At 40.8% G+C, this 21,472-nt stretch overlaps 1 protein-coding gene across 1 annotated transcript in view; it reads right to left on the reverse strand.

Annotated features, from left to right (window-relative positions):
• Window positions 1-21,472, reverse strand: part of palm2akap2 (PALM2 and AKAP2 fusion) — a 167,315-nt gene that overhangs the window by 110,962 nt on the left and 34,881 nt on the right. Inside the window, exon 3 of the mRNA XM_030065047.1 lies at window positions 12,510-12,590. Within this exon, the coding sequence (XP_029920907.1) occupies window positions 12,510-12,590 (81 nt within the window). The remainder of the gene's footprint in view (window positions 1-12,509; window positions 12,591-21,472) is intronic.

Raw genomic sequence — 21,472 nt, forward strand, 5'->3', positions numbered from 1 at the left:
AACACAGAGAGATAGAAGTACCAATCTCCTCCTCACACACACGCACGCACACACACACACACACACACACACACACACAGACACTGTTTCTTGAACTCCAGCAGTGTGTTTACGTGGGAAACATCTCCACGTCTGGCTGGACACTCAGCGTCACCTTTCACTGTTTACTGTCAAACTGTTTGTTTGAGGAGAGCCGACAGGCAATTAAGACCATGACGGCCTGCACACACACACACACACACACACACTCACACACAGAGAGAGAGAGAGAGAGAGAGAGAGAGAGAGAGCACTGTAGAAATTATGCCAAAGTGTTTTACCAGCTGCTGTAAGAATGTCACAAAGGGGGCTATTTGTTTGTATATGAGTGTGTGTGTGTGGGTGTGTGGGTGTGTGTGTGTGTGTGTGTGCTATGAGGTTTGAAACTTCCTTTAACCACACAACTCAGACAACACACAGCTCCCTCACAGAAGATTTTGAATGAGTTTGGAAGTACGATTTTTTGTTGTAAATGTAAATGTAAATGTGGTTTACAGGGGAAATGACGCTGCTGGGACTTTGTATTGGAAAAGCAGATATGAAGTTAGCCTATAAATTAGCAGCAGGACTGTCAGGCATGTTGAAGACAGAGACTGGGATAAACCTGATGGTGGAAACATGTCGTTCACTCAGGACAGAGTCGACACATCTGCTCCATTTCGCTCCGCAAACGTTTAAATATTAAAGGCAGCCGAGGCGTTAAAGTTCCTGGAAATCAGATTTTAGTCTGAGCTCCCAAAGCAGGGACTAATGGACTTTGCACACACTGTCAATATTTTTCGTATCTGCTTTTTTGGAATCTGTCATCCGATAGAAACCGTGCACGCTGAGTCCGACGTCTTTTATTATTCTGTTCTTTGCCAAAATTCGAGACAAAAGGAAACGTCGGCGAGGAGGCGTCACGAGCAGCGAGGAGGCTCACGGGCCAGACCCAAACTGCGCCGGGGGAAAAGCGTGCTCCAGGTGATCACCACAGAAAACACACAGAGCCGATCCTGGACAGCACGCCGTCTTTACACCTTAATGACAGTCGAATTAACAGTTCAATCAATTTATGAAGCTTGTTGCAAAAAAAACAAAGCCAATCCAAAACTTTGATGAAAGTGTCAGAGTCGATGCATAAACGTGACTGATACAACACTGCAAAAACGCAAAATCTTACCAAGATTATTTGTCTTATTTCAAGTCAAAAATGTCTTATTCCTAGTCAAAATATCTCATTACACTTAAAATAAGACATGATCACCTCAGAAGTAAATTGTTTTTTAGACAGTTTTCACTTGTTTCAAGTGAAAATTCACTTGAAACAAGTGAAAATTTGCTTGTTTCATTGGCAAAATTTGCCAGTGGAAAAAGTGAAAATTCACTTGAAATAAGTGAAAATTAGCTAGAAACAAGAAACAAATTTTGCCAATGAAACAAGCAAATTTTTACTTGTTTCAAGCAAATTTTCACTTGAAACAAGAGACAGCTGTCTAAAAACAAGTTACTTCTGAGGTGATCATGTCTTATTTTAAGTGTAATGAGATATTTTGACTAGGAATAAGACATTTTTGACTCGAAATAAGACAAATAATCTTGGTAAGATTTTGAGTTTTTGCAGTGAACTTGAGGTCATATTTATTTTTAAAAGCGCGACAATCTCACATGAACAATACAGACTTGGTGTGCAAAGGCCTTAAATCAGGTTTTAGGAGGTTCGCCTGAAACCGTGTCGTCGCCGAGGGAAACGCTTCCAGAGGCCATGAAATAACCTTCTCAGGGCTAAAGGGCCAAATCGAGTGGAAACGGCCCCTTTAAGGTCGGGGCTTAAAGGGCGGGGGGATATGGTTTTCTGTTGCTCCTCACCTGAAAACACCTGGAGTGCCATAGTACTGTGTTTGTTTCATTTGTAAATGCACGGTTCAAGTTCAGGCTGCTGAAGTGCCCTGGAGCCAAAGAGCGGACCCCCCACCGGCTGCTCTGCGTCTGACCCCTCTGACTTATAAAGCTTTACAACAAAAAACAGAGGGCTTGTCGACTGTGGAGCCGTACACATGAAGTTTTCTGCAGCGGGGACGTGAATAAGGCTCCGTTCTTGCGGCGCCTGTCAGCCAAACTGTTGTGAATAAAGCACAGAGGGGTAATTGAGCCGTTGTTTCCGCTGCGAGGCCGGCCCGCTCTCTCTTCTCACGCCCGCCGCTGAACAAACTTTCCATTTCCTGTTCGGCTCCGACACACAATCACTCTGGACTGGACTCTTACGGGGGGGGTGGAGGTTTTTAGAGGCCTCTCCTATTCATAAAAAATAACTCAAACGCACCATTCACGACTGAAATGACTGAAAAAATGACTGAAGTTTTCATGGCACACGTTTTGTTGAATAATAATCCACATCGGCCTCCAGGAAGAATGAATTAGCGACAGAGTGAAACTGCTGCTCTGAAAAACCTCATGCAGGTATTTTACTGACTGGTTACGAGTTTAAAATGAACAGGTCCAGTTAACAAATGAACTTCTGTTTATTTTTTATGTCACATTTCACACACTGAGTCTACCAAGAAAATAGAAACGGATAATTAATTAAAAATTTTGAATGGGGGTGGGGGGATATTATCATTATTATTTTTTTTTTTTCATAAAAAGTCCAGACTTGAGAGCATGCAAGCACCAATCAGAGAAAAAATGCATGTAGGCAAATTGAGGCCTGCAAAAAATGCAAAACAAATTTCCATCTTCAAAAAAACAAAACAAAACAAAACAAAAAAATTAAGAGGAGGAAATACGGAAGAAAATGAAACTTGGCACATTTAATCAAATAAATGTGATGGTGTAGTAGCGACACTGTAGGAAAAAAAAAAAAAAAAAAAAAACATTACAGAGCCGGGCGAGGGGGTTAATATTCTGAGAAAAAAAGCAGAATTTTCTAAAGTAATAAATTTATGAGTATAAAACTTCTCTATTTTATATTCTCTGAATTTAAAGTGGTAAAATTATGAGAAAAAAAAAAAACTCACAAATTTATGAGAAAAAAACTACAACATTCTGAGACATAAAGTCATTAATTTGTGAGAAAAAAAACTCTGTGATTAAAGTCATAAATTTATTAGAAAAAAAATCACAAATTTAAGAAAAAAATATAAAGTCACAAATTTAATCTCGTAAATTTTTTTCTTGGAATATTCCCACACCCTCCCCCGGCTCCATCATTTTTTTTTTTCCTGGTCCTAATACGCTGTCATAAATAACTTTTCATATCTATTTAAAAAAAAACAAAAAAAAACATTGAAACTCAGGACTGCTACAGTTTTGTGCATGAAGCCGCTCTGTGATGTTTTTCTGTGGTTCTTCAGAGCAGCTGCAGCCTCTGAGTCACCGAGCCCAGCCGTCCTTATCACCTCGGAGGGCTCCGGCCGGCTCTTCCTGTCCCAGGCCAGCGGCTCTCTGGGGGCCGCCGCTACAAAGGCCCGCGTCCCGCTGCCCGGCTCCGCGGCTCTCACGGCTAATGACCGGTAAATCTGCAGGCCGATCGTATCTGCAGGCCTGAGCTGCACTGCCTCTGTCGCTCAGCAGAGACAGAGGGGTTGGGGGTTAAAATCCCTGTGTAGCTCACGGTGAACAAGTGTGAAAGACTGCTAAAAAAAATCTCTATCTTAACAAATCACTTAGTATGTTGTCCTCCATCACTTCAAAAACTGGGACGTGCTGCCGTTTCACATTGTTTTTTTGAATATGCCCATCGGATTTAGGGTTTCTCATATATGCCACACCATATTTTTATTCACACAAGGTGAAAAAAAAAGAAAAGAAATACAGAATTAAATGCAACTCGGCAAGCTCTTAACCTAAAACTGCAGGGAGCCGATCTGTCAAGTAAAAGAGATTTTTTTTTTTTTGTCTTATCAGCCAGGATATCGGTCCAAACAGCCGATACCGATAATTTGAAGAAGAGCGAATGTTGGCGATCAATAATCTGGCCCGACTGATAATCCCTCAGGAAGCAAGCAATGTGTTTCCAGAATTTTCTTGACTCAAGTGTCGTTTTCTTGATCCTAGAGGCTGATCTGCCTCATTCTGCCTCATTCCAACATATTTATACTCGTTCCCAGAAAAAAAAAACCTGAAACAAGTGAAACTGCATTGAAAACAACTGGGATTGTAGTTTTCAATGCAGTTTCACTTGTTTCAGTTTTTTTCCCACTGGTGGATTTTTTCCTGACACTGAATATGAAACCTAATTAATCATTTTAGTTATTGCAGTGGACGGTTCTGGGAAATTCGGGTGTTGCCTTTTTCACCGAGAGCTTATCTGTTTTCTATGGAGCCGTGCACTCAGGAGATACCGGCTTTCCTGGGTTTTATCAGCATCAGAGGTGGAGAGGAACTTGAAATCCCTTCATTTGCTGCCAAATATTTCAGGCTGAAGTGACGTTGCGCTCACATCAGACCCGGTTCTCCAGGATCTTACCACATTAAACCAAAACAGCGACATCTCACCCGGCGCCTCCTCGTTTAAATAAACCTCTAAAGCATGAAAATACGACATGAACGAGAAAAACACGTTTCCAGGTCACCGAAACACCAGTTGATTCCCATAATGTTTTTCTACCTTGTGTGCAACATTACAATCAATTAGATTCAAAATCTGTAAGAATCCACAAAGAGGAAACTCATTTGCCACCAAATGAACACAGACAACAGACAATGCATTCACATTTCACGACTAAAGACCGTAAAACAGCGTGAAAAAACGTCAGACCACATCGAGAAGAATCGGATTTGTGTGGTCCAGACGTCACCAACACATCTGCATGGGTTGCTATGGTAACGACACAGGCGTCTGTCTCTATACGTTGGAGAATCGGTGTAGGGAAATGGAGATCCATCGTCTCAGCCTCCAAAGAGTCGAGTCGCCGTGCAGAACGTCTCCGTCACATCGGACAAACTCAGCGACGGAGGAGGCTGAGATTAACTAATGTATCCATGGTAACAGCAGCCACTATCACACACTTTGAACTAATTAGACACTTTGAAATCCTGTTTGAGTTTCCAGGGCGTCGGAACTGAGACACATCTGTAGAAATCTGGACTGGAGTCGCATTTCAAACCTCCAGATGTGGTTTGGATCTGATTTACAAGTCAGTTCTATGTGTTTTTCTGCTGTCCACACTTTCTCAGATCAATCTGGATATGAGAAAAAAAAAAAAAAAAAAAAAAAAAGGATTTGTGCAGGCAGTCTGAACAAGGCCATAGTCCTTCAAAAACAGTCCGCAATGATCCCTTCAAAATAAGGGACCTCTTTTCCACAGTGAGCTCAGGTGAGTCTGGGGTTTAAGGCCAATCAATCATCTTATCGATGTTGTTTTTATCCAGAAGCCACTCCCTAAGATTCCCTGATGAATATCATGAAGAAAACTGCTGATATCAAAACATTTCAGAAGATCTTGCCTGAGCCTTTTCAAACACAGCATCAGCGTTCCTCTCATGTGTGTCTCCTTACTGCTCTTAAAGACTCCATGAAAAGGACTCTAACTTTTTTTTATTTCACATATTTCCTACTGAAACAGGAAGTTTGAGCGGGACAGCATCGTTCACAAGCGCAGATCAACAGGACATGAGTTTGGGAGAGAAACACCTTAATTTGAAGAGATAAGGTGGATGAGAGAGGGTTAAGGGAGTGAATTCAGATATCACCCCATGTTCAGATGGGGAACAAACAACAAATCTCTCCCACCTTAATGCACCTGGGCCAAAGTGAACACGGCGCTCTCATGACGTGAACGTTCACTGTGCACGTTGTTTTAATCAACTGTTCTCTCTCTCTTTTGTTATGTCCAAGTGTATAAAATGCAGAAAGGCACAGGAATGCAGGAGTTGACTTTATTTACCGAAGGGGCTGCGCGTTTCGAGAGTGTTTAAAAGATTCGGTGCAGTCTAATTAGAGAATGGAATGCATTTTATTGCAATTATTACAGCTGGTTACCATGGAGATTTGTGGGTAAAATGGGAAGCCGCAGCAGAAGTACGCCGCCCTGTACCTGCACAGCGTTATTCAAGCTTCAGGGGTTTCCAAACGATTTCTGTTTTTGGAGGCGGAACAACAGCCGACCAGCAGACCTGTGAGTGCACAAAACTGCTCCGTGTGTTCGTCTTTCTTATTTCATTCAGAGCTGAGACACTCAGCATGTCTTTGAAAACTGCTGATAGTACGAAATAAAAAAAAAAAGTCACATTTAAATGGCAGGTTGCTAACTCAAAGATTCAGAGCAATGATGTCAACTCAGTGCAAAAAAGTTTGGTGGAGATTTTAACCCACAGTACAAAGTTTACATTTATGGCACTCATCAAAACTTAATATTAAAAAAAAAAAATAAAAAAATTACATAATAAAATGTAAAAAAAAATGTTTGAATAAAAAACATGAATAGACCTACAAGGCTAAAGTGTAAAAACTTAGAATAAAGCAGTGCAAGACTAAAATAAAAATACAAATATAATTCGTCCCCATGTATTTGAGGGACCAATATTCAAAGATATGGGAAACTGAGAAGTACAGACTATGTGGCACCTCATTAACTATGCGCGTTGTCAACCAATCAGAACAGCAGCTAAAACCCGGCTGCATGTGACATCATTTCCACCAAAACTACAAGAATTACTGTTTCCCCCTGTGGAGCGAGAACCAGAGGGAGAATTTCTCAAAGGACGTCAAATCTCCACAATAATGTTGGATAATTTTGGGTAACTTTACAGCAACAGGTCTTTTATTAAATTATATCAAAACTGAGAAATGCACGTCTCATTGCACTGGACCTCGAAGGCCTAAAATGTTTGCACCTTATATTCTAAATGTTCTATATTTTAGCTTCTTCAGTAAGGATAGTTTCCTCCTGATCTGGATGTATATAATTTTGTGAACAAACTCTTTTTTATTTGGAGCTGTAAATACATGTTAAAGTCAAGCGCCCCCTAGTGGCCCTGTGAGTAATGACTCTGTGGTGTTTTGTTAAAGGAGCAACAAAAGTCCATAAACACGACTTTCACTCAACCGACTCTGATTCAAACCAGGCGAGAGCAGGGTTATACAGGTTAACAGGGTTAGTATCAGCAAACCTTCCATAACATTAGCGAGCTAACGTTAGCTAACATTTTGTAACCTTAACCCTAACATCTTCCTAACCTTAACCATTACAACAAACCTTTCCCTTATCTTAACATTAGCCTTTCTCTAACCTTAAACATTACGACAAACCTTTCCCTTACCTTAACATTAACATCTTCCTAACCTTAACCATTACAACAAACCTTTCCCTTACCTTAACATTAACCTTTCTCTAACCTTAAACATTACGACAAACCTTTACCTTACCTTAACATTAACCTTTACCTAACCTTAACCATTACGACAAACCTTTCCCTTACCTTAACATTAACCTTTTCCAAACCTTAACAATTACGACAAACCTTTCCCTTACCTTAACATTAACCTTTCTCTAACCTTAAACATTACGACAAACCTTTACCTTACCTTAACATTAACCTTTACCTAACCTTAACCATTACGACAAACCTTTCCCTTACCTTAACATTAACCTTTTCCAAACCTTAACCATTACGACAAACCTCTCCCTTACCTTAACCTTACCCTTTTCCAAACCTTAACCATTATGACAAACCTTTCCCTTACCTTAACATTAACCTTTTCCAAACCTTAACCATTACGACAAACCTTTCCCTTACCTTAACATTAACCTTTCTCTAACCTTAAACATTACGACAAACCTCTCCCTTACCTTAACCTTAACCTTTTCCAAACCTTAACCATTATGACAAACCTTTCCCTTACCTTAACATTAACCTTTTCCAAACCTTAACCATTACGACAAACCTTTCCCTTACCTTAACATTAACCTTTACCTAACCTTAACCATTACGACAGGCCTTTCCCTTACCTTAACATTAACATCTTCCTAACCTTAAACATTACGACAAACCTTTCCCTTACCTTAACATTAACCTTTCTCTAACCTTAAACATTACGACAAACCTTTACCTTACCTTAACATTAACCTTTACCTAACCTTAACCATTACGACAAACCTTTCCCTTACCTTAACATTAACCTTTTCCAAACCTTAACCATTAAGACAAACCTTTCCCTTACCTTAACATTAACCTTTCTCTAACCTTAAACATTACGACAAACCTTTACCTTACCTTAACATTAACCTTTACCTAACCTTAACCATTACGACAAACCTTTCCCTTACCTTAACATTAACCTTTACCTAACCTTAACCATTACGACAAACCTCTCCCTTACCTTAACCTTAACCTTTTCCAAAGCTTAACCATTACGACAAACCTTTCCCTTACCTTAACATTAACCTTTTCCAAACCTTAACCATTACGACAAACCTTTCCCTTACCTTAACATTAACCTTTCTCTAACCTTAAACATTATGACAAACCTCTCCCTTACCTTAACCTTTTCCAAACCTTAACCATTATGACAAACCTTTCCCTTACCTTAACATTAACCTTTTCCAAACCTTAACCATTACGACAAACCTTTCCTTTACCTTAACATTAACCTTTCATAACCTTAACCATTATGACAGGCCTTTCCCTTACCTTAACATTAACATCTTCCTAACCTTAAACATTACGACAAACCTTTCCCTTACCTTAACATTAACCTTTCACTAACCTTAAACATTACGACAAACCTTTACCTTACCTTAACATTAACCTTTTCCGTAACCTTAACCATTATGACAGACCTTTCCCTTACCTTAACATTAACCTTTTCCTAACCTTAACCATTATGACAAACCTTTCCCTTACCTTAACATTAATCTTTTCCAAACCTTAACCATTACGACAAACCTTTCCCTTACCTTAAAATTAACCTTTTCCTAACCTTAACCATTATGACAGACCTTTCCCTTACCTTAACATTAACATCTTCCTAACCTTAACCATTACAACAGACCTTTACATTACTTTAACATTAATCTTTCCCTAACCTGAACCAGTACGACAAACCTTTCCCTTACCTTAACATTAACGTTTTCCTAACCTTAACCATTACGACAAACCTTTTCCTAACCATAGCCAGGTGTTTTTAGCGGCAAGTTCGCTAGCTGGTGGGATTGCACCATGCATCATTTCTAGAGACAAAACATGAATTATAACCAGTGTTGCACAGGCTACTTGTAAAATGTAGTGAGCTAAGCCACCAGTTACTCTGCACTGAATGAAGCTTTACTACACTGAAGCTCCCCTCCAGAGAAATGTGGCAAGCTAAGCTACGATAAAATGACCAAATGTAGCTTAACTACATCAAAGGTACTTTTTTTTTTTTTTTTTTTACATCGAACCAGCTTCATTGCAAGTTATTGCTATCTCAGTGATCAATAAAACTGTCAGTCAAACTGATAGTCAGGCAAAACAATGTTCATTTCAATAGTTGATGAAACTGAGCTCTCTCTGCTTTTACTGCCACAAACCACGGCAACAAACAGATTTAGAAAACAGCGACGTCACGACCACGCTACTGACAAATGTAGTTAAACTAGTAACGTCGCTACTTGTAACGCTGCTACTGCCCAACACTGATTATAACTAAAAATATAAAGTTTATTTGTTCATAAACACATCTCATACACACTCAAAACAACATGGCCGCCTACATCTGCTGTTTGTCCGTCTGAGCAGAGCAGCTGTGTGGTGTCTCTTCGCCTGCAGGCTGACAGGCAAATTTTTTCATTGTTTGAAAAGTTCAAGGGCTCCGGACACAAATAGCAACTGCATGAAAAGCTTATTTAAAAATGTTTTTTAGGAACTCACTGCCTCCCCTGCGACCATCATTTTTCTGTGTTTGAACCAGTAGCAGCTGGCTGTGATTATTTGGGACTGTGTGTTTATGAGTGTGTGTGTGTGTGTGTGTGTGTGTGTGTGTGTCTGTGTGTGGAGGAGACGAGCCGGGCTGGAGGCCTGCACACCAGGGGCCGCCACATTGAGACGCTCAGAGGGAAGCAGCCAGAAACTAACTAGCACATTAATAAAACACACATACACATGTTCATCAAAACAGCATGCACACACACACACACACACACACACACACACACACAAACTGTCCTGTCGATCAAACGGTGCTAATCCTCTCTAACAGAACGCATTACCAAGAAAGAGAGAGTTGAACTACAGACCTCTGCTTTGGAAAAGAAGGAAGATCAAAAGAAATGGAGGCTGAACAAAAATCAGTTGTGTGTAAAAGGTTATTATTAGATTTTGCGATTACTTATGTTGTTTTTGCAATAAATTAAGTCTTTGAGTATTTTGCCCATTTCCCTCCAGACCTCTTTTCTGACTTCAGTCTCCACTTTAAAAAATATGATGCAAAACTGTAACTCTGGCTGAACAATAACACTGCTACTGATAATAATAGTGATTAATGCTATTCATCTGTAATTTTGTCTTTGGTAAAATGAAAATAAAAAGCCCAACACCGCCTGACCTGAACCCTCATAACGTGTAGGAAAATGAAAAATGCTGAAATCCTGATGAAACCTGATGGGAATCAATGGGAATGAACGGCGGGGGAAAAATATTAGCAGGTAGGAGAGAAGTCAAAAGATGACAGAGGAGGGATTTTTTTTATTATTATTATTTCTATTCTTTATTATTTTTAATGTCTAAATAAATATTTACATTTACATTTATATAAGGCAATCTGTCTGTCATATTCTAGTTAATATCGGTCTCATCTGTGTTTTTAGAAGATGGCTAAAAGTTTGATGAGGAAAGACGATTTCAGATTTTTTTTTCTCTTCTGTGAGATGGCATGACCTGCTGTTATTCTTCAGATACTGAATGAAAAAGTGGGAAAACACAAACCTGGTCATAGAATCACGATCAGAATCAGAAAGGCTTTATTGATCCCCGCGGGGAAACTGGGGTCAGTACAGGTTGTTGGGGTTCTCCAGTCAAATTCACTTTAATGTTTTTCTCAGTGCTGTATTGTTGTCTGGGACGGGGCTCTCATGAGAACGGGACCCCTGAAGGTTAAATTAAAAAAATAAAAAAATAAAAAATAAAGTGAAGTCCTGTGTAAACAGTGTATGAAGGCTGCTCTGTGCACCGCAGCAAACAGAGGAGCCACATGGATGTGACTGCTCTGAGAAAACAGCACGAGTTATCAAATTTAAAGTTCACTCTGACACATAGACGGTTCTACGGGGTGGCAGGGGGTGGCAGCTGCCCCCCTAGAAAAACGCCTTGCCACCCTAGTTGCCACCCCAATTTCAGACAGTTTATTTATTTATTTTTTAATTGTGGCTGTTCGGAAACTCTCTGTTACGAGACTCAAATGTCCGAGTGCAAGTAAATTCAGCAAAAGATGAGACTCCCACTTTTTAAGGGGTTGATAAATGAATAAATAAATAAATCAAAATATATATTTCTAATGCCACCTTTTGGTTTTCTATTCAATGCTTTACTCATGTACCACAATAATGGAATGTTTTTGAGTTAAAATATCCTCATTTGGGGGTTTTCCAAGCAAATACTGATATATGGGATTGTTTGGTATTAAATCAGCATATATATTTCTGCCACCCCTTAAAGTCTCCATGCCACCCTCTTGCCCCCCCATGAATATTTGTCTAGATCCGCCCCTGGTCTGACATGTTGGTGTTAATAAATGGTCTCATGTATGTAATGCAATGAATTAAAAAGGCCTCTGTTTAGTTTCTACTTGTCCAAGTGCTTGATGAAGAAACTGACACCTTTTATTATTTTAAGAGTTTTATTTTAGCAGACTTTACTCAGTGTTTGGCGGCTAGCGTCGACTGCTAACGTTAACTGAGCTAAGAGTAGTATTTGTCAAAACCCAGCAGCTGTCAAACAAACATTTTAGCCAACATTTTGATGTCTGTTCAAATGAAAACACCTCGCTGCTCACCAACAGAGCTCTCAACCCCTTTATCAAAATACCACATTTTACATTTTACCTACAAAAGGTTGAGCTGCCATATTCACTTGGTGCTAGCGCCAACAAGTGTTAGCCGGCTAACTAGCGAGCTTGCTTCTAAAAATACTTGGTTAACGTTAGGAAAAGGTTATTGTTTGTTGTTTTTGTGGTGGTTAAGATTCAGAAAAGGTCAGGGGTAAGGTTACGAAACATGAGCTAACATTAGCCGGCTAATATCAGCAAACGTTCACAAATATTAGCTAGCTTGTGGGCTAGCTAGTTCCTTAGCGAGCTAGCTCGTGCGCTAACTTTTGCTAATGAATGTTAGCTTACTAATCCAATAGCTATTAGCTCACTAGCCACTAAAAATACTTGGTTACGGTTTGGTAAAGGTTAATTTTGATAATGTTTAAATAATTTTAAGGTCGTTCCCAGTAGAAAAAAGCAACACACATGCACACGCACACGCACACACACACACACACACACACACACACACACACACACTGACCTTGAGGTGTTGCAGCTGTAGCACCAGGTCATCCAGCTGGCTTCTCTTGTCTTCAATCTCTGTTTGTCGTTTACGCTTCTCCTGAGAAACAAACAAACAAACAAACAAACATCAGTAAACAAAGCTCTCAGATTTTCACCGGCTCCATTAGTTGGAGAGTGATTTCTGTGTGTGTGTGTGTGTGTGAGTGTGTGTGTGAGCGCTGTATTGATCGAAGGCGACGGTGGTTTCATGTTATCGATCATTTTGTAGATGCTCAGCTCGACACAGTGTAGTTTAATCTGCTTTAGTTTTTGGTCAGTCTAATCCACTTTAATCCAATCTATTGGAGTTTAATCTAGTAAAATCTACTTTAGTTTAATCCAGTGTAGTGTTAGTTTCAGTTTAATCCAGTCTACTTTAGTTTAACTGAGTTAGTCTCAGTGTTCAGTGTTCAGTGTTCAGTGCTGTGACAGAGCCAGGCTAACGACTCCCATAGACTTCAAGTGTTTATGCTAAGCTAACAGGAAATGCTACCGACAGGAGCTGAACCACTGGACGTCCAGAGGTGGAAATGGTGTCCAACATCTGGTCTCAGTCCGGGGATTAAAGGGGGATTTTGCCCAAAATGTTGGAATGTTCCTTTAATAGCCTGTGTTAGCTTCAGGACTGGTTCATACTGCAGGTTTCTGATGGTTTCTACTGCAGGTTTTTGATGGTGTTTGTGAGCCTGGAGCCTGTTCTCCTCTGCGTGGCGGCGCTGGCTCTGCGCTCGCTCGGGGAGAGAGATGGAAGGAAGGAAGCGATGGATTAGAGGGGTCAGAGGTCAGCGCTCATTGAGGGCTGAGAGGGGTCGGGGGTCTGCAGGCGACCTGAAGCTGCAGGATCAGGCCCGGGACCCTCCGAGCGGGGGGGGAGGAGGACGCTCCTGCCCCCCGTGTGGAGGTGAAGCCCCGCGAGGACGAGTGGGAGGAGCCGCTGGGACGCTTACTGCTCTGTGTTTAATCCAAAATTCATGGGAAAATAAATGATACCCGTCCCAGAACAACCACACATGAGGCCTGAGAGGGAGCCAGGATCTCTCTCTCTCACACACACACACACACACACACACACACTCACACACACACACACACACTCTCGCTCTCTACGCTGAGAGTTTCTGGGACGTTTCCTCTCGGCTAAATATAACCATCAGGGGAAAAACCCCGAAATGTGAACAAACGCTCGCCCACCGCTCGCAGAACAGCGCAGAACCGAAAAGACTAGATCAGCACACACAACCCAGCACAGTGAGACAGGACAGCGCAGAACAGAAAAGACTAGATCAGCACACACAACACAGCACAGTGAGACAGGACAGCGCAGAACAGAACAGAACAAGGTAGAAGGGACAGCACAGAGACAGAATAGAGCAGAACCAAACAGACCAGGACAGAACAGTCAAATAGAAGAGAACAAGGCAGAATGGATCTGAGCAAAATATAACAGAAAAGAGTAGAACAGAACAGAACTGAGCCACATAGACCAGACCACAACAGATGAACAGAAAACAACAGATCACATTAAAACAACAAGAATAGAATAGAATAGAGTAGAATAGAATAGAATAGGGTAGAACAGAACTTATCAGAATAGAACAGAACAGAAAATACAGAACGTAACATAACAGAATGGAACATACTACAATAGAATTGAATAGCATAGAATAAAGGTGAACATGCTAGAATAGAACAGAACAGAACATACTAGAATAGAATAGAAGAAAACATAGTAGACTAGAATAGAATTTAATAGAATAGAACAGAACAACACAGAAAAAAAAACAGAATGGAACAGAATACTACTGCAAGTAGTGGTGGGCGATATGACGATATATATCGTAGGTGCGATAGAAAAATGTCTATCGCGTCATTTCTCTTCTATCGTTTCTACCGCCATTTTATTAATTCAAGCGAATTTTCACAGTGTAGGCTACTGTGGATGTATTATTGTTGTCACTGGTCACCAATATACACTCAGATTATGAAACAAACAAGAATAAAAAAATATTTTTGCAAAGATGATACCATTCTGTGGACTCTCTCTCTCTCTTGTTTCTGGTTTTGCGACACTGCGCTGCTTTACGTTATTCACATGGTAACACACAGGCGGGAATACAACACACAACAACACACAACAACACACGTGGACAAGCAGAGACATGGAAACATGGAGGAGGAGGGAGGCTTAGAAAATGCATCATTCTCGCAATCGCAGCCGACACCGACACCGACAGAGCCCCAGGAAGCCCAAATGGACCTGGGCCGGCACCACGCCCACCTGTTCAGGTCTGCTGGATCTGACAGGTGAGTGGTGCACACAGACTGCCATATATACACTACTCACAAAAAGTTAGGGATAGGGTTAGAGTTTGGTTTTTGGGTGAAATTTATGGAAAATGTAAAAAGTTCATGCTACAGTGATATTATATCATGAAAGTAGGGCATTTAAGTAGAAGCATACACTGGTGATTTCCTCATCTCAAACCATTTCTTGAAACAAAAGCCAACAACAGTGGTGGATATACCACAACAAAAAATGTCAGTGCCAATAACTTGTCATGTGCCCTTGAGCATCAATTACAGCTTGACAGCGACGTCTCATGCTGTTCACAAGTCGACTTATTGTCTGCTGAGGCATGGCATCCCACTCTTCTTGAAGGGCGGCCCTCAGGACATTGAGGTTCTGGGGTACAGAGCTCCGAGCCTCTACACGGTGACTCAGCTGATCCCATAGGTTTTCTATGGGATTCAGGTCTGGAGAAAGTGCAGGCCACTCCATTTGAGGTACCCCAGTCTCCAGCAGCCGTTCCCTAATGATACGACCTCGATAAGCTGGAGCATCAAACACCTGATGTGAATTTTGCTGTTAAGCTCCTTGTTTGAGAACAGCAACTTGTGCAAAAAGTACTGAAACACTGAACAGTTGGACATGTGCATTCAAAAGTTTACAGAAGGTCACATTAAGCTCACCTGTAAAGGTTATAATGCATTTTAGGTTCATCCTGAAATTTCACCCGAAAGCCGAATATCCCTAACTTTTTGTGAGTAGTGTACCTTTCATTATGAATCAACTTTTGTTCATACGCGGCTGCAGCAGCACAACGGACAATGACACAGACAACATGGTTGATTAGTGACTGCGCAAGTACAATACATGTGTGTTTGCTTAGACCCCCAATATTAGACAAGGGCGTTTTTTTCAGGGCATTTTCAATGGAAAAAATATCGTCTTATATTCAGATGAATACGGTGTGTTGTATGGTACGTTTTCAAGTTATTCTATGAAAAACTATATCGTGGTATATCGTTATCGAGATATAAAATGGTGCATATCGTGATAGAAGATTTTTTTTCACATCGCCCACCCCTGACTGCAACAGAACTGAATAGCATAGAATAGAAGTGAACATAGAAGTGAACTTACTAGAATAGAACAGAAAAGAATAAAAGAAAACAGTATGATAGACTAGAACATACTACAATAGAACAGAACAGAACACACAACATAGAATGAATAAAAAAAACAGACCAGAATGAACAGAATACTACATACTAGAATAGAATAGAACAGAATAGAATAGAATAGAACAGAATAGAATAGAATAGAATAGAATAGAATAGAATAGAATAGAATAGAATAGAATAGAATAGTTTGTAGTTCATCTCCAGTCCTGCTGGCAGAGCTCACTGCAATGATACACAGACTGTGGAAAGATCTGATCTGAGCTTTAGGTCATCTGTCACACACACACACACACACACACACACACACACACACACCGCAACAGCAAACACAGCAGCAGTTCCCATGGTTGGGAAGCACAGAGAGGCATAGCAGAGGTATGGTCACCAGATGTCAGGGACAGGACACACACACACACACACACACACACACACTAATACTGATACACACATTCAAATATACTCTCTTTCAAACACACACACACACACACACACACACACACACACACACCACAAACAAAACCTTGGGCATGTTGTGTATTCTTCAGTAAAGGAGGGTACTGTGCAACAGGGGCTGCCACACACACACACACACACACATCTCCAGATCAGAGGTTGCTCTGGTTTCCATATTTAGTGTTTGGGAGCAGAGCAACACACAGCCTGAAGCTAATCCCTCGTCAGCGGTTCACACTCGCCTGTTAATCCGGATTCACTTCAGATCAGAAAGTGAGGTGAGCGAGAGTCCAGGCCTTTTACGCTTCATGACGCAGAGGAAGGAAAAAAAACAAAAAAACTAGTCTCATCTTCAGAGTTCAAGTCGTGTTTTTCTTCCAAAAAGGTAGAAAAAATCTGCCAGTGGGATGAGATAATCCCACTTGTTTCCAACATTAAATTGAGATTAAACGAGAATTTTCTTGATCCGCGTGTCATTCTCTCAACATTTGATTGACATTCACATTTACACTTGTTCTCAGAGTAAAAAAGAAAATCCTGAAGCACGCGAACCTGCACTGGAAACATGGGATTATCTCATCCCACAGGTGGATTATAAGGTAACAATTTCTTTGAAATGACCCCCAAATTACATCAACATTTACCTCTAAAGTCTCTGAAAACTGAACCTTGTTATTTTGCTGCCACCAGAATCTGAACTCTCCTGATGACGTTAGAAACTGAATTTGTGATTTTTATTTGATGTTTTTTTTTTCCTGCAGAACTTTTGTTTTGTTTTTTTATTCCAAGATGTGCATTTCAAATCCACATGCTTTTTTTTAATTATTATTTTTTTCCTTTTAGTTTCCATTTCTATTTTTTTTTGTAATTGATTAATATAGATAGATAGATAGATAGATAGATAGATAGATAGATAGAAAACATACAACACTGATTGTATGAGGGTACAATTGACAATTCTGAAGGTTCAGATGAATACTTTGTGTATTTCAGATCCAAATGACCTTCTGTGTGAATAAGAGCTTCAGAGCTATCAGGTTTATTTCAAACAGTAAATCCTAATAAATAAAGAGCAGAAAAAGCCTCTGACCCGTCACCGCTCAGCTCCCAGACACACTGAGGACCAAAGATGGCCTTCTTTGTTCTTTGTTCTGGAAGTGAGCGTGTCTTGGTGAATGGGTTCGGGCTCGACGTGTCGCGGTGCTGCGCTCTGATTGGCCGCCGCGGTGCTTCGCTCCTGCCCGCCGGCCGGCCGGCGCTCCCTCCTCTGCAGGGAAATATGTCCACATTCCTGGTGACGCACTCGCGGCCTCCCACGCTGTGACTCACCGAGCCCTCGGGCACCGCCTGGCCCGTGAGCACCGAGCGCCATGACCGATATTTACAGCGGGTTAATAAAACCACAGAGCAAAGGTTTACTTTTTTTTTTTTTTTCCTCCTGTAATTCAGACATTAAATCAGCATGGCTCCCGATAAAGGACCATCGCAGTGATTCTGAATGTCTGAATGCGGAGCGTTTACACCTCTTTCCCCATATTTTAGTTTTTATCAGTTTAAAACTAATAAATAAAAACTGGTTTAAAGACAGACAGTCATGTTGTCATGAAGGTTTGATGATGCCACTTGTCCTACAGGTGTGCACTATACACTACTCACAAAAAGTTAGGGATATTCAGCTTTCGGGTGAAATCTCAGGATGAACCTAAAATGCATTCTAACCTTTACAGGTGAACTTAATGTGACCTTCTGTAAACTTTTGAATGCACATGTCCAACTGTTCAGTGTTTCAGTACTTTTTGCACAAGTTGCTGTTCTCTAACAAGGAGTTTAACGGCAAAATTCACATCAGGTGTTTGATGCTCCAGCTCATCGAGGTCGTATCATTAGGGAACGGCTGCTGGAGACTGGGGTACCTCAGATGGAGTGGCCTGCACTTTCTCAGACCTGAATCCCATAGAAAACCTATGGGATCAGCTGAGTCGCCGTGTAGAGGCTCGGAGCTCTGTACCCCAGAACCTCAATGTCCTGAGGGCCGCCCTTCAAGAAGAGTGGGATGCCATGCCTCAGCAGACAATAAGTCGACTTGTGAACAGCATGAGACGTCGTTGTCAAGCTGTAATTGATGCTCAAGGGCACATGACAAGTTATTGACACTGCCATTTTTTGTTGTGGTATATCCACCACTGTTGTTGGCTTTTGTTTCAAGAAATTGTTTGAGATGAGGAAATCACCAGTGTATGCTTCTACTTAAATGCCCTACTTTCATGATATAATATCACTGTAGCGTGAACTTTTTACATTTTCCGTAAATTTCACCCAAAAGCCAAATATCCCTAACTTTTTGTGAGTCGTGTATATGGTGCAATACATTATTGCACTCACATTCATTACTGTGAATGTGAGTTTGTGGTTGGAGCAGCCGCCTTATAATGTTCTGCTTCTGCGGTGAACAAAGTCCTCAACATTCAGAAACCACACAGCTGATAAGGGACTATTTTCCCTGGCGGAGGAGGAGGAGGAGGAGGAGGGAGCGTTTCAGTGTGAAAAAGTCCTGAAAAGCCAACAGTGCTGCTGCTTTTAGGAAAACTCATGTGGAGGACTTTATTCCGCTGATGGAAAACTGGAGTGAAGAAAGTGTGAAGGCTCTGAAAGTTCATGTTCATATCGTAGTGGAATGAATGGAAACCAGCGGCTGGAGGAAAGGGAGGAGGAGTGATGTGGCAGCTCTGAAACCCCACGGCTCGCTCTGAGAGGAGATCACAATGTGAAGTCCTCTCTTAACGGACTCTTGCAGTCCTTTAAGACAGAATAGAGTGTTTCTTTACTCCAAACCTCTTCAAGATTGAAAGTTTATAAAGTTTGTGAAGTCGTTTGTGCTTTAAATTCACCCAAAGAACCTAAATAATCAAATACAGGGTGACCCAAAAAAACGGGAATTTTTGAAGTGCGTATTGGCAGACGTGAGCAAGTGGCAGCACAATTTTTAAAAAATGAAAATTCCATCATTGTTTCTTAAATGGCATGTTTTAAGGTTTGAATTACTATGAATAAAATATTTTTCTTCCATCACTCTTGGTTTTATTGGATTGTTAAAAAGTTCCCGTTTTTTTGTGTCACCCTGTATATTTGAAAAAATTCCTTCAGCTGCAGATGACATCACTGAGGCTGGTTTTCATGGAGAGGCATTTCGCAGAATTTTCTCATTCAGACACGCACGCACACACACACACACACACACACACACACACACAAAACATGTGCACTAAAGGTATTCACACACACACACACACACACACACACGTTGGCAGTGTAAGGTCACACAGGAAAGAGCAGATATGATTAGAATGCAGCGGAGGGGACTGATGATCAGGTGATGCAGCGCTATTAGATTAAAAGCCCTGCTGACGCCGAGCTCGTAAACAGGAGCGGGTCAGAGATCAGACGGGACGCGGTTCACACACACACACACACACACACACACACACACACACACACACACACAGGACAAACATCTCACTGCCAAGATGACCTTCCATCCTGCCTCCACCTGAACAAGCAGGAAGACTGAAATGAACCGACTCTCCTCGACTGGAACGACAACAATAATAACAATAATCTGTGCCTTTCAAAAGCATAGTTACAATGGGATTAAATTATTAAATTAGATTTATTAGACACAAAGCTTTATCAGCTGCAGACTGGAGGCGATGCGACGGCGGATCAGGGCCACTGTGGGGAGAAGGAGCGGATTCTGAGAGAAATAATTTCTGAGATTAAAGTTGTAAATTTACCGGAGAAAAATGTGGATATTCTCTGAGATTAAACTTTTAAATGTATGAGAAAAAAAACTCGGAGATTTATGGGAAGAAAAGTACAAAATTCTGAGATTACAAAGCTGCAAATTTGTGAGGAAGAAGTGAGAAATTCTGAGGTTGAAGTCATACATTTATGAGAAAGAAGAACTCACAAATTAATGAGAAATAAACTCAAGAATTTTGAGATGATAAAGTCACAAATCTATGGGGAAAAAAATTCAAAAATTCTGCGATTATAAAGTGACAAACTTGCAAGAAAAAACTCAAATTTCTGCAGTCAAATATTAGCAAGAAAAAAAACTGTGAATATGATTTCTTTTTCTAATCTGGGATTTAGTAAGAAGGTGATTTTAGCCCAGAATCATGATTTTATCGTCAGCATCCAGACTTTGAAGGGTTTTTCTCTGAATTTGTGAGTTTTTTCCTGCAAATTTACAACATTATTTTTTTCTCAGAATATTCCTCCATCCATCCGCCGGCTCCATATTTCTTTTTCCCCTACAGTGGCCCTAATATACCGCTGTAGACTACAGACTCTTTCTTCTCTCTTTTCCTTTTTTACAATTTATCATATAATATATGACTTTTGAAAACTGAGCAGCTGCTGTGGTGGACGTTATATTAATTGAGTGTTTTATTTTTACTGCTTTACATTTAATTAAAGCTGTTTGTGTTAGGAGAATAACCCGCCCGGGGTCGTGTGTATTCTCTGTGTGTGTGTGTGTGTGTGTGTCCTTTGTGGGTTTGGGCGTCGACTCGGTCTTGTGGCTGGTTGTAAATGCGGTCAAAGCCGCTACATAAATGTGGTGAGAGATAATTTGTGTCAAGTCGGATGAAAAGCTCCTTTGTGCCGCTCGACTTGTTAATGAGACGTTGCCGGAGCGGCGGGGCTTTGTGCCTCCTCGTGTCTCCGCATGTTCTCGTGTTGTCGGCTCTGTTTTTGTCCTCGCGGGCTGTGGAGTGTCCAGCGTCCTCCATGGGGAGCAATAAAGCTGCCAATCAGTCAGTCAATCAATCAATCAAAGTCCTTCACGCGGTCAGAACAGAGTTGATGAGGAGGTTTTCCCTACAACGTTTTACACGAGACGCGAGTTAGATAATGGAAGTAAAACAGACGTCAAAAGGACAAAGAAGAGGAACAGAACAAAAGTAAATAAAAAAAAAAAAAAATCCAAAACAAGTAAAAGGAGTAAAAATTGGTGAGGAT

This window comes from Myripristis murdjan, chromosome 12 (genome assembly GCF_902150065.1).
Source record: "Myripristis murdjan chromosome 12, fMyrMur1.1, whole genome shotgun sequence".
NCBI lineage: Eukaryota > Metazoa > Chordata > Actinopteri > Holocentriformes > Holocentridae > Myripristis > Myripristis murdjan.